The 12843-nt window shown below is 58.7% G+C and overlaps 1 protein-coding gene across 3 annotated transcripts in view; it reads left to right on the forward strand.

Moving 5' to 3' along the window:
- Positions 1-539: 539 nt before the first annotated feature.
- Positions 540-12843, forward strand: part of SEPTIN9 (septin 9) — a 152621-nt gene continuing 140317 nt past the window's right edge. Inside the window, exon 1 of one of the 3 annotated variants that reach the window (XM_077163953.1) lies at positions 540-643. In XM_077163953.1, coding sequence (XP_077020068.1) covers positions 625-643 — 19 coding nt within the window. In that variant the 5' untranslated portion in view covers positions 540-624. Of the gene's footprint in view, positions 644-5702; positions 6016-12843 lie in introns of those variants that run through there. The other 2 variants (XM_077163956.1, XM_077163952.1) reach the window with 2 other exon arrangements.

A 12843-nucleotide genomic window follows, 5' to 3' on the forward strand; every position in this document is an offset into this window, starting at 1 on the left:
GTGAGGAAACAGAGCCCCGGCTCCTACGGAGAAGTAGTGGGAGGAGTACGGAACCTCGCCCGCCCGGCGCTGCCCCGGGAGGCCGGCGTGCCCGGGTCCAAGGCCCGGGCTGGGCCAGGTGCGACCCGCGCTCCGCACTGCCCCCGCGGTCCCCCGGCCGGCCCCGCCCCGCCCGGACCCTGGACGGGAAAGTTGGGCGATTCCCGGGAGCGAACCATTCGCGCCGGGGCGGGGGCAGCCAGTGGTGGACGGCGCGGGGCGCTGGGCGCGCCGGGGCCGCGAGGGCGAAGCCCCGGCCTGAGACAAGCCGCGCGCGGGCTGCGGGGCAGGGGCCGGAGGGCGCGCCTGGGCTGAGCGGGGCGAGGGCAGGGCCCGGCGCGCGGGGCCGAGCGCCCTCCCCGGCCCGGCACCCCCGTGCGCCCGCCCGCCGGGTTCCGCCAGGTGTAGCGCCGAGCGGGGGGGGGGGGGCCCCCGCGCGCACCTCGGCGGGGCGGGGCCGGGGTGGGCGGGGCTGCCGCCTCCCCGCCCCCACCCTCCCTCCCCCGCCTGGGATCGGCAACCTGGGAGCCCGCGCCCCGCGGCCTCGCCGCCACGCTGTCCTGGGAGCGGCGGCCCCGCGGCACCATGAAGAAGTCGTCCTCAGGTGGGCGCCGCGCGCGGGGCGGGGAGGGGTGGGCGTCCCGGGACAGGCCCCCTTCACCTGGGCCGAGGCGCCGGGAGTGGGTGGAGGGGCCCCGGAGCCGAGCGGGTCCCCCGGCGGGGAGGTCGCGGGTCCTTGACTCCCGAGGAAGGCTTTGGCGCGAGGGACGGTCGCGCCCCGCCGGCTGGACCCGGGAGCCACCTCGCGAGCCGGGCCGAGGGGCCTCAAGGCTTTGAATCCCCCCGAGGGCTGCCCCGGGGGGGCGTCCGGGTGCCCGGGCCGGGCTGAGCCCCGCTGAGACCTTGGCAGAGGGTCCCCGGCCGCTGCCTGTCAGCCCTGCTCGCACGGGGGCTGCGGGGCTGCGGGGGCTGCGGGGGCTGCCTGGGGTCTGCCTGGGGTCCGGCTCCCACTCCCTCCTGCGCCCTGGCTCCCTGACTGAAACCGCTGAATTTGAAGGTCGGTGTGCTCGGCCCCGGGGTGCGGGGGGTGGGCGCAGCCTCTGGGGCCTGTGGTCCAGACCGCAAACTAATGCGTTTTCCTCTACCCAGTGCAGTGCGGCTCGTTGGTCAAACCCACCCAGCCTGCTGCAGCCGGTGCTTGGGCCCTTGGGCTCGTCTTTTGGGCCCCCCAGGCCGAGGGCTGGCATCCTAACAGCGCTCTAGCAGGTCCCGCCTCACCACGTACAGGAGGCCTGACTTGGCGCTCAGGGTCAGTCAGATACTCCCAGGTACCACTGCACAGGTGGGCAAACAGGTGCAGGCCAGGAGAGTCCCAGGGCGGGGGAGGGGGGTGTACCCCGACTCTCCATCCTTTTTTCTCTCCCCCTGTCGTTTCCCTCCAAAGGATACTGGCAGAATTCTTTGTCCTCAAATAAGAAACAGCATTTTGGCTTCTGCTAACCCTGCAAACCTTCTGTTTCTCTTCATTTATCTGCTTGGACGTGAGGTTTCCTGCCAAGGGCCTGTGACTGAATTTTTATTGATAAGATATCAGAATCAGGGAACTTAATTGCTGCCCAAGAGGTCTTTGGGCATTATCGTGCCTTTGGGCCATTTTCAGCCTCTACATGCTTTGCACAATCAGGAACCAAAACAAGAAATACAGAATCACTGGTCTGAGGCAGGGTTAGATGGAACTTCCCCTAAAATGCCCTTCTGGGTCAGTGGCTTCGGATTTCAACTTTCACCCCCTTGATTAGAGCGTACAAACCCCAGGGCCCATCAGACACGCGGAACCAGCTCTAGCGCAGGGGCCAGGCGAGCTGATGTGCCACAGGCAGCCCTTTCCCAGGGGCTCCCACCTGCCCAGAGACCGCCCTGAGCTCCTTGGGCTTCACCGTCATGGCTGGGTTCCATTAGCAGGGAGACTTGACACCCACCGTCTCCCATGCTGTAGGGGCCTCTGGAGCAGGCGCGATGGCTCTGAGGCTGGCCTTATTGGAGGAAAGGTCATTTGCCCTCACTTCCTCTCCTCTACCACCCCCTCCCCAGCGAATTTTTTTATTATTATTTTTTTAATGAGGCGAAACTCACTGCATAGGCCAGAGCAGAGTTTCTGGGCAGAGAGGAGCTGCTTTGGCAGAGCAGGCCCCGCGGGCCCCGTGTTTACACAAAGGGGCGGGTCCTGCCTGGACTCGGGCAGCGTCCATGCGTCCGGGGTGTGCGGTTCGCTCACTGACAGCGCCGGGCGTCCGGCCGGAGGGGGCCTGGGCCCTGCATCCTGCAGGTGGCCCCGCGGCCACCCCGCCCCACTTTGCCGAAGTCCACGCCGTGGACCGAAGGAACCCAGAGGGGACTATTGAAAGCCCTTCCAGTGTCTGCAAATCCAAGGCCCACCAGGAAGGGCTTTAGTTTTCACGTGGATTGAGTGAGATTATGGCTTCTGGGCCTATTTATGGGCTTGAAAATAGATGGAATTTATTTGTTCTTCATGGAGCTGGTTTTACCACTCATGAACCTCCCAAGGGGGGATATTTTTAAAATATGTTTGGGGAGGATCCACGGTGTTTTGGGGCCTATGTATGTTTGTTGCACACACAGTACATGTCGGGGCCCTACAGCCCGGGCTGTGGAGGGCTCAGAGATAAAAAGAGACACGGTTGCTGTTTGCAAAGAATTTACATTCTCACTGGGGAGGCCCCAGCAGCCCAGCAGTCTCAGGCTTCAAAGGCCGAGAGACCCCTAGATGGGGCGGGATGGGGGGGTTATAGGCCCAGGAAGAAAGTAAGGAGGGAGAAAGACCTAAGAAGTTGGCGGTGCAGGACCCGGGGTGGGCGAGGGCAGGCGCTGTCTGGCAGCTCTGACTCTGCTTGGAACTAGTCCTGACCTGTCACCATCACCAGTCGCTGGCCTGTGGCAGTTCAGGGCAGTCCACAGACAGTGTGGCCCAGTGGTTACACCCAGTGAGTCAGGCTCCTGGGACTGCATCCACTGCACCACCTCCTCGCTGAGGGGACAATGTTCGGAATCTCCCTGTGTCTCATTTGCCTCGTTTGTTGAATGGGGCGGAGCTAAATTGTGGGGATTAAATGTGTCCGTATCTGGGAGGCTGAGAAATACCTGCCCTGTGGCTGTGGCTGCTGCCTTCCCTTGTCACTGGCAGCAGCAGGAAGGCCGGAGGGGGCTGTGGGCCGCTGCTGCGGCGGAAGGAGTATCCAGCGACAGGTTTGGGGCGGGAGAGTGGCTGGGGCTTCTCACCAGCCCTGGGTGCGTTGGAGCAGCCTACAGCCCAGCCTTGGTCCTCTGGCATTGTCAGTTTTGGACTTGTCACTGCACACGAGGTCATGGGGAGCTGACCTTTCAGTCCCTGGCTCCTCTGGGACCCCCCGTGGCAAGGGGACTTCCCAAAGGCCCGGGAACCACCAAAATGGTAGTAAACTTGTGTCCGTCTGTGCTCTTGGGAATTATTCTGGAGAACCCTAAAAGAGAACCTGGCCGACCAAAGGTTAAGAGTCACTTTGGCACTATAGAAACTTCTCCAAGGGCCTGGGGAGGGGGGCTGCACCCCCAGAGAAGCAGCTTCCAACGGGATTAAGCCTGTGGCTGGCCAGTGGTGGAAGCGTCCGCTCCCTGACCGGGCACTTATGGGAAGGGAGAGGAAATGGCCCTCGTGGAACAGTCCCCCTCCCATGAGCAAAGGGAGCCCCAGGGAAGGGCGTGAACCCAGAGCTTTCTTCCTCTCCCGCTCTTCCTCCCCCGCCTGTTCTCGGGTGCCTCGTGCCTCCTCCTGCCCCAGCCTGCTCGCTCTGGCTCGCTCCGTGGCCCCGGGCCAGGGAAAAGGAGCCACCTCGTGTAGCCCCTCTGTCGGCCTCGCCTCAGCAGGCCTGGACCCTCGATGATCCCCTGAAGGGCCTGGGTCTGGGGTTCAGCCCTGTTCCCGGCCCATGCATAGGTCAGAAGGGGTGCAGCCTCGTCGGCTCCACCCGCCGCAGCCCAGGCTCTTCCCGCTCACCCTGACGGGTCACCTCCTGCCAGCGTCTTCCCGGTGCACAGAGCCGAGTACTACACACCTGAGCTCGAGACCTGCCTTTTCCTGGAACCCACCTAATGACTGGTCCAGGCCGGTGTAGGTGTGGAGGGGACTGGGGGGTGGGGGGCTCAGGACCAGGGCTGGAGTCACCGTCCAAGGGGGTGGGGGGAGGGAGGCCAAGGGCTGGGGGTCCCAGGTGGGTGTCTGCAGAGGACATCACCCGTGGGCAGGTAAAAGGCATCCCACCTGCCCTAACTTCCTAAGCCCCCCTCCTCTGAGACTTGGGGTCCATCCTGAACCCCCCTGTCAGTCCCTCGTTGCTGGGTGCCCTGGAGGCGGGGCCTCCTCTCTGCACCGGGTGTTGTCGTGGGCAGTGTCGCATGGGCTGCAGCTTGCTCGCTTAAGATGTACTTGTTAAGGAATGTTCAGCTCACAGAAAGGCAGCGCCCATTCTGGGGCTGGGGAACTACAATTCCTGGGCACGGTGTGGGTGGGGGGCTCCAGAGAGAACCCCAGAACCCAAGGCTTATGAGCTTTGGGGGTGGGAGGGAAGTGGCCTGCTGTTCTCTGGCACCTCTGTTTGTGGATATAATTACCTGGGAGACATCCCAGCTCTGGGGCGTTGCTAGGGAATGTGTGGGGGTCACTGTCACAGGTCCTGGGTGAAGCCCCCTGGGGACCTGTACAGAGCACACAAGTTGACAGCCGCTCTTGTGCTGAGTGACTCAGTTTCCTGGACAGATCTCAGTCAGAGAGTCCCATGGCAACTGCCAGAGGTTGCTGTGATCCAGGCCCATGGCCCTGGGGGCTGAGCCAATGCAGGGTCAAGCCTGGGGGTTCTTGTGGCACCCAGGTCCCTGCCAGGGCGCTGAGCTCCCCTGCCCCTTCCCCACTGGGACTGCTGAGCCACAGCCTGGGCCCTAGAACTTTGCTGTTGGGGGGTGGGGGGCTGGCGCAGCCCTGCTGAGCTGCAGGGCGCTGTCTCCCTAAGATTCCTGGGTCTGTTTGATTCTCATGTGGATTCTGCCTCTTCCAGAAGCCCCTACCAAGCGCTGCTGAGCTCCGGGCTTGGCACTGGCCCTCACACTGTGTCCCCAGCGGCTCTCAGCAGTGGCCCTGGGAGGGCGGGCTGGCCTTGGGGCCCCAGGGTTGCCCTTGGCCCTCTGCTCACAGCCCAGTTTCTCAGTTTCTCTCTGCCTCATCTCCCCGGGCCCCCGCCCTGGTCCATTTGCAGCCTGCCCTGAAGGGGGCATTGAGCTGCTGCAGGCAGAGGAGGCGGCCGGGTCCTCGAGTCGCGTTTCCGTGCCCTTTCGGAAGAATCTCTGCAACAAGTGCGCTTTGTTCCAGGCCTAATCTGACCTGGTTCTCCAGAGCGTGACTGCTGGGGCCGCCTGCAGGGCTTGGAGACAGGAGCAGGGAGTGGGGCTGCGAGTGTAAGGGGATCGCAGCCTCAGGTCGCGGGCCAGCCCTCCCTGGAAGGAGCCCAGGTCACTGGCTGTGCCCTCCCAAGGAGTGCCAGGCCTCTGGCTGCCCCTCTGTCCAGCAGGGAGTAAACTTGGGACCGGGGCGGGGACCTGAGGAGGTACAGGCTGTCCCTGGAACGCGGGACATGCTGGCACTGCCCTGCCTCCCGCCTGGAAAGTGGCACCCTCCGTCCCCCCCCCACCCCGGCCTGGGTATCCGGGGAGGGGCCGAGGTGGGACGCACCATCCTTTCCTGGCCATGGACCTGGACCTGGAGGGAATTCATTGCCCTTTTTCTGGCTCCTGGAGGGGCCTCGCCTCTTCCCAGCCCGTGTGAGGCACCCGCCGCGCTGAGCTGGAAGCCAGGGCGGTGGGCAGCGGAGGTACCACCCCCGAGCCCCAGTGCCGCTCCAGCCGGCCAGGCGTGCTCTGCCTGGGCCCCAGGTGCGTGTGGTTACTGGAAGGGTGGGGCGGGCACCCTGCAGCCTTTCCATCAGTTAGGGCTCCGGTCCCCTCCGGGACCAGCCACAAAGGGGAGGGAGGGGTGGGCCATACTCGTGTGACCCAGGCCACCCAGAAGTGGGGTGAGCCCATCGCTGTCCCTTTGCAGCACACGGGAGACCTGCGTAATGCAGTCCACAATCCAGAGGCAAGGGGGCGGGGGTGGCGAGCATTTGCTAATGACAAACCTGTGCCTGGGGGTGTCGGGTTACTGTGCAGAGGCCAGCCCTGGCCCGGTGTGGACAAGCCAGGCAGTGGAACTACAGCAACGGCCAGTCTGCACAAAGCAAGGTGCATGCAGCAGCTGGCACCTGGGGGGGGGGGGGCGCCTTCTAGGGGTCCCAGGTGTGGGAAAGCCTTTGCTGTGGGGGGATGAGTCCCTCTGGATAGCAGAGGCTTCCTGGTAGCTGGGGCTTAACCCCTTAACCGCCAGACCTTTGCATTATGTTATTTTTTAATCGAAAGCTTAAAAAAATAGATGCTATGTAAGCTATTCCTTCTCCATTTTCTGGGCTTTTTGCTGCTGTATTGACTTTGTTTATTACTTAATGCCAAACAATGCAAACAGGAAGTGAAAAGGGAAAATCTTCCCATCCCATCGGGTATAACATTTCTTTTTTGTGTTCCCTTCCGTGCTTGTCCCTACATGTATATGATTTATCATTTGATTTAATTATCAAAGGTATGCAACGTATTTTCACAGAGTTGCAATTCCCTGGAGAAACCGTTTTAAGTTCTGCTCTTCCTACTTGAAATCAGAGCTTGTGCATGGATTTCATAATTAGGGCTGTAATGACGCTCCCGGGTGGAAGTTCCATAATTTCCTTAATCATCCCCTCGCCAGCTTTCTTAATCAGTCTGCTCACATTAGCTCTCTTCCCCTGACCCTGAATAGAGCTGAAGAAGTTACAGTTGCATGCTTGCAGTGCTTGGTGAGATACCAACTGCAACCCTGGAAGTTGTTTTCTTAAAATAAATTCTTATAGCCATGTGCTTTTTTATTATCTTTCTCTCTTTAAAAACTTCTCCAGGTAATTAATTTAATAAAATATTGCCTGAGATGAGAACCTCTTCTGGTATTGCTGAGATTACCCACCAAAACCAGACATGTTCTTGCCACAGCATTTTATTAAGATTAAGTTTAGTGAACAGAAGATGCAATCTGCCCTGCTTCTCAGTCCACTCACGGCCAGTGAGAAGCCCGGAGCTGACCTGGTATTTGAAATGTCATCTTTTCGCCCATGGACTTTGGTTCCTTTCTCTGACTGGCATGGGATGTGAGCATGCCCTGCTGCCCTCTCCTTCCTTCCGTCTCTTCCTTGGGCCTCTGCAGGCCTCATATGTAACCTAGGATGTGTCCTTGCTTCCTTGGGGCCAGTCTGAGTGCCCCAGTTTGGTCGCACTCATTGCCCAGGGGACCAAATGCCTCTCCTGGCCGTCACTGCTTCTGCGGCTTTGTCACTCGTGGAGCAATGTCTTCCAGAAGTCCCAGGCTCCCGAGCCACCCAGCAGTGCCACCCTCAGGCCTGCCCTTCGTGGTTGCCGTCTTGCTTCTTTCCCCTTGGACTTCCTCACCGTCATCCTAGTTGGTTCTCCCAGGGCCTGTCTGCCCTCAGCTCCCCGATCCCGCCTCTTCCTGTGCCACTTCCCCTTGTTATAATCCCGTGGCCGCCTGATGGCCGCGTGAAACATAGTTACCTGCTGTGCCAGGTGCGGCGGGCTTGGGGGGGCGGTGCGTGACCCTGCTTTGCAGGTGATGTAATGGGCTGCAGGGAAGGGATCGGGCCTGGTGAGCTCCATTCTACAGACACGAGAACCAAGTGTTCTGTCCTGTGAGCAGAAGAGACCGATGGTCAAAGCATCGGTTTCCAACCATCGTGGTCAAACTTTTCTTCATTTTGCTTTTCTTCTTTGCTCTTGTCACCTGCTTCTGATAGCCTAACCATTCCCAACGTCATCGTGATTTGCCCGTTCACTTCGAGTCTTGCTTCTCCCACATTTTTCTGGCGTGGGCCCTGTAGGACACGTTCATGTTTTCTGACGTCCGACTCGATACGTTGGGCAGAGCTGGTGCAGTGAGCGCCTGGAATGTTTCTGGACTCTATTTCTACGTTGGGGCAGAACTGTGAGGTGCATAAATATGACCGAACTAAATCCAAATGAAATATCTTTACAATTCAACTGCTCCTGAACGGAGCCCCCAAATGACAGAGGTCCTTCCCTTGCCCCCTGACACAAGAGAAAGTGTGACAGGAAGTCAGAATGGAAACAAGCAATGATCTTAAGGCGACTACTTAGAATATTCTCCATCTTGCAAATTTTACAAAACGTTTTGCCCTGTGCGCATAGCCTCAGGGCCCTTTTTAGCGCTTCCGAAAGGGCCCCGGGAGTGGGCAGGTCTGGGGCCTGGAAACTCGGCCTGCAGCGGCGAGCAGGGAAAGGGTGAGGAATGGCTGTGAAGGCTGCCAGCACAGAATGCGGACACAGCTCCCCTGTCTTCCTGTCTGCAAACTGCGACCCCAGCCAGACTCCCTTCTCTGCTGTAGGAAGGAAGGAAGGCCCTCGCTCCCGGCAGCAGCCAACCCCCACTTGGGCCCCTTTCCTCAGCTGCCTTTACTCCCGACTGGCATTGGCAGCTCTAGACCATATTTTCCAGAAGGTTCAGTTGTGGACATGTTTCCCATCTGAGTAGGATCGAGTAGGTACTGTAATGCTCTCCATCTATCAGAAGAAGCCAATGGTGAACTGTTAACAGTTCTTTCCTTCCAATCATTCATTCTTCAAAAATGTATTTATTGAGCACCTACTATGTACCAGGTGCTGCAGCAAGCACCAGAGGTGTAGCAAAGACCAAACAGGTCATTTCTTTCTTTCTTGGAGCTTACACCTTAGTAGAAGGAAACAGGAGAGCAAATAATCCATCAATCAATACATCAAGAAAAATATCAAATGCATGCTAGGCAGAAAATGCAGATAAGGTGATTTGAAGACAAGTGGCCCATGGCTACTTTAGATTGGGTGGTGAGGGGGCTCAGAGAAGAGGATGGTTAAGCTGAGATTGAGACAGAGCAGGCTTGGCAGATGCTGGCCACAGCAAAGTGACCAGAAGGGCCGGAGAGGGTGAGAAGAAGAGGGAGTGAGTGCTGAGGTCAGGGGGAGCCCTGGGGCCAGATCCCTTCCCTGTGGTTCATTACATTACCTGCAAAGCAGGGTCATGTACCGCCCCCCCAAGCCCGCCACACCTGGCACAGTGCCCAGCACGTAACGACACTTCCAAAGGCAGCAGCCACTGCCCTTGGCCCTGGCCTTCTCACTCCTGCACGGTGGCTGTTAGAAATAACGGGGCCACCAGGCTTGGTGTTTGCAGGAACACGATGGTTTCAGCATGCTTCCCAGGGGGACCGAGTCTCCAACTCAGGGCACTTTCCGTCGAGCAGAGACTCTTCCCCGAGGTCAGTGGGGCAGGGGGCGTGTGTGCAGAGGGCTTGGGAGCCTGGGAAGCAGAGAGAGACGTGAGGGGTAGAGATGGAGACATGCTGGCCTGTCCAGTGGCAGCTCATCTTTTCCACACTTCCCTTTTGGCATGTTTCTGCCTCTCGGTGAGGGTGCTGTGTGGTGACGTGGCACCCAGGCCGCAGGCCAGGTTCAGAAGTCACGCTCCTGCTCCGAGGATCCCTGCGCTGGGGTGCTCCTCCCTGCATTGTCTGGAGGCTCCTCCAAGTATACGGCCTCTCAGCGGTGGGGGCGGGTGGGGGGCACCACTCGCTATCCAGGACTCCAGCCCCAGCGCCCCCAGCTCACTGCTCCCTGGTGCCCTCTTCAGCCTCCTCAGTCATCTTTGTGGGGTGTTACAGCTCAGGGTCTGCTGCTTTGCTGACAGTGGGGTTAATTCTTTGTCCGTTCACTCCCCCGGCCATGCCCACCTTCGGTGCGTTTCCGAAAGCCTGAGGGCTACGCGAGACCAGGCTGTGGTTAGCGGAGGTTCACTGGGACTTTGTGATGCTGCCTTCCTGTGGGTCCACAACGCTGCCACCTCCTTGGAAGTGAGGCGGTGTGGGTGGGTTTGCATGGTGTCCCCCCAGTTGTATCGTCACATGGCACCAGCCCTCATGCTTACCTGTCTCACCTTACAGGCTGGATCGGCAGGAACGCTGAGATTCCATCCCGAACGCCCATTTTACAGGTGGCAGCACTGAGGCCCAAGGCAGCGGACTTTATCCTCAGATGCCTCCCAGCTGGTTGGAGCATGGGTGCTGGAGCCCAACGCTTGTGAACCCGCTTCCCCTAGGCAGGTTGGGTGGCCTTGGACGTGCTCTCATACCTGTGTCTTGGTTTGGTGTCTGCAGAATGGAGGTGACCGTAGCCCAGCTCTCACTCTTGTGCATGAGGCTGACCCTGGCGCTCTGCAGGGGCATCTGTGACTGCTGCCAGCTCCCTCACCAGCTGTCACTGTGCCCGGCCCAGCGCCCTGGGGGCCTCTGGATTAGCTGTGCTTCTCTGCCAGCCAGTTCTGTGACTCCCAGCCTGAGTTTTCTTCAGCTGGTAGGACAATAACAGGGTCTTCTTGTGCTTATCTCACGCCTGTCCAGGCCATGTGTGTGTGTGTGTGTGCATGTGTGTGTGTGTGTGTGTGTGTGTGTGTGTGTGTGTGTGTGTGTGTGTTGTCTTTATCTCTCCAGGCCCTGCCTGAGGAAGCTGCAGCCCTGGGCCAGTGCCATCAGATGGTGGTGGCTCATCTAAGGTCAGAGAAGCTGGACGGGACATTGGTGTTCCTGCCCCTAGGTTTAGGATTGGCAGGTTTAGGCAATGAAAATACAGGAAACTCAGTTAAATTTGAAATTGTAGAGGAAACAGTCTTTAATTTGTTAGTATAAGTATGTCCCATGCAGCATTTGAGATTTATACTTTACAAATTAGTTGTTTCTCTGAAATTTAAATTTAACTGGGCATCCTGTGGTTTATCCAACAACCCTCCATAGGTAGGACCTACAGTCCAGACAGGGCATCTGGACGGAGCTCTTCTGTGGCGTCCTTGAAGCGGTTCAGTTCAGTCCTTCTCCAGCCCATGAAGGGGCTGTGGGTTCTTGGTCGGCCTTGCTGTCCTGGGGTGGACTTGCTGCACTGAGGTCCGCAGAGCCCTTTACCCCCGTGAGCTGACCTCACTTTCCCAGCCTATGCAGACACAGGTGTTGCTTCTCCCTAGGGGAAGCATCTGAAAAGACGGGCAGGTCACTTTAGGTCACCATCATGTCCCCAGAGCCTTGGACAGGTGCTGCGCATGTAGTAAACCCTTAGTAAGTATTTTTGAAAAATAAGTTTGCATTTTGTAGGGGTGGAAACTGAGGCCCAGAAAGAAGAAGGACTTGCCCACTGAGAGCTGGAGGCAGATTCAAACCTGGGTGTCTTACTCTGGCATGAGGCTCTTGGCCGTGACACTACCTGGAGCCTTTCCAGCTCCCAGCCCTGCAGCTCGACCCCTGCAGCTCTAAATGTCAAACAAGAGGCTGGAGGCCCCACGCCAAAATGGGCCTGGCACCTTCTGGCTGGCGTTTGGGGGCTGAGCAGACTATTTGCTGCTCATAGAACTGGGTGGGCTGGGAGCAGCCCCTCTACAGAGGGGGCTGCAGGTCAGGGAGCCAGAGAAGGCTCTAGAACCTCTGGTTTCAAGGCCAAGGGCTTGCTGCATTGAAAGCTTCTGCAGCTGCTTAGACCTCTCAGGAGACAAAAGGGTTTCTTCACCTCATTTATGAACAAGCTGAAGTTCCTCTAGTCCTGACGATGGGGAAAGGTTGGCCCCAGCCACCAATGTTTGGGACATGGCTGGGGGTCTATTTGGCGCTCAGGTTCCACAGGCAGAGGGCAGAGACAAGGGGGCTGCCTGCTGTCTCCTCATCTCAGGTTCCCTCTATAAGGCAGAAGTATTTCAGTTGTGGGAGATAAGCCTGGAATTCGACTCTTCATTCCCACCTGAAATCCCTGACTTTGACTCAGCCCTTAAGAGAGGAAATGGGGGTTCTGCGTGCTGGGGGCCCCTCGCCATGCTGAGCATGAGGCAGGAAGGGGCAGTGAGGGGAGGGAGCGGGCAGCCGTTGGCCTAGGGTCCTTCCCGCAGGCCTCACTCCCAAATTTTAAGGAAGAGTTGGGAGTTGATTCCTTTCTGTAGCAAGGCTCTGTGCATCACCCACAGTGGAGCGTGAATTCTCACTGCCCCTCTCCCCACGAAGCTCCCTTTTGGAGAGGCGTTTCGACTGGAGGGAGGACTTCCCGGTCCCCACTCATCGTGGGACAAGAGCAGAGCAGGAGGTGTAGTTGGCGTCACCCTCCCTTGGGGACAGCTGGACACCTGCCCTGCCCGGGGGTTAAAATGTCCCTCAGGGGCTTGGGGTGGCCGGTCCAGGGCCATGGGTGGGAGCAGTGGCTCTGCCTTCCCTAAGGGGCCTGGGACAGCTCCAGGCCAGGCGGGGGAGCAGTTTCCAGTCCTTGAAACCAAAATCATCATCATATCAATAGTGACACGTTCAGTCGGAGGTTATATTGAGATTCTCAGTGCACGGTTAACCACTTTGACCTGGGGAGTCACTGAGCTCCATCATAAAAACTTAGTTGAGATAAAATAATAATAATAATTAAAAAGTCTCTGCACCAACTGCAGCCTGCACTGCCTTATTCAGGTTCTCCAAATTACGTGTACCGGGAGGAACCCATCGGAGAGGCATCTGCGCTCGGACACGTGGCGGGCCCCGTGTGCCCCTGCGGTGCTGCCCAGGCGGG

The sequence above is a fragment of the Tamandua tetradactyla genome, chromosome 6 (genome assembly GCF_023851605.1).
Source record: "Tamandua tetradactyla isolate mTamTet1 chromosome 6, mTamTet1.pri, whole genome shotgun sequence".
Lineage (NCBI taxonomy): Eukaryota > Metazoa > Chordata > Mammalia > Pilosa > Myrmecophagidae > Tamandua > Tamandua tetradactyla.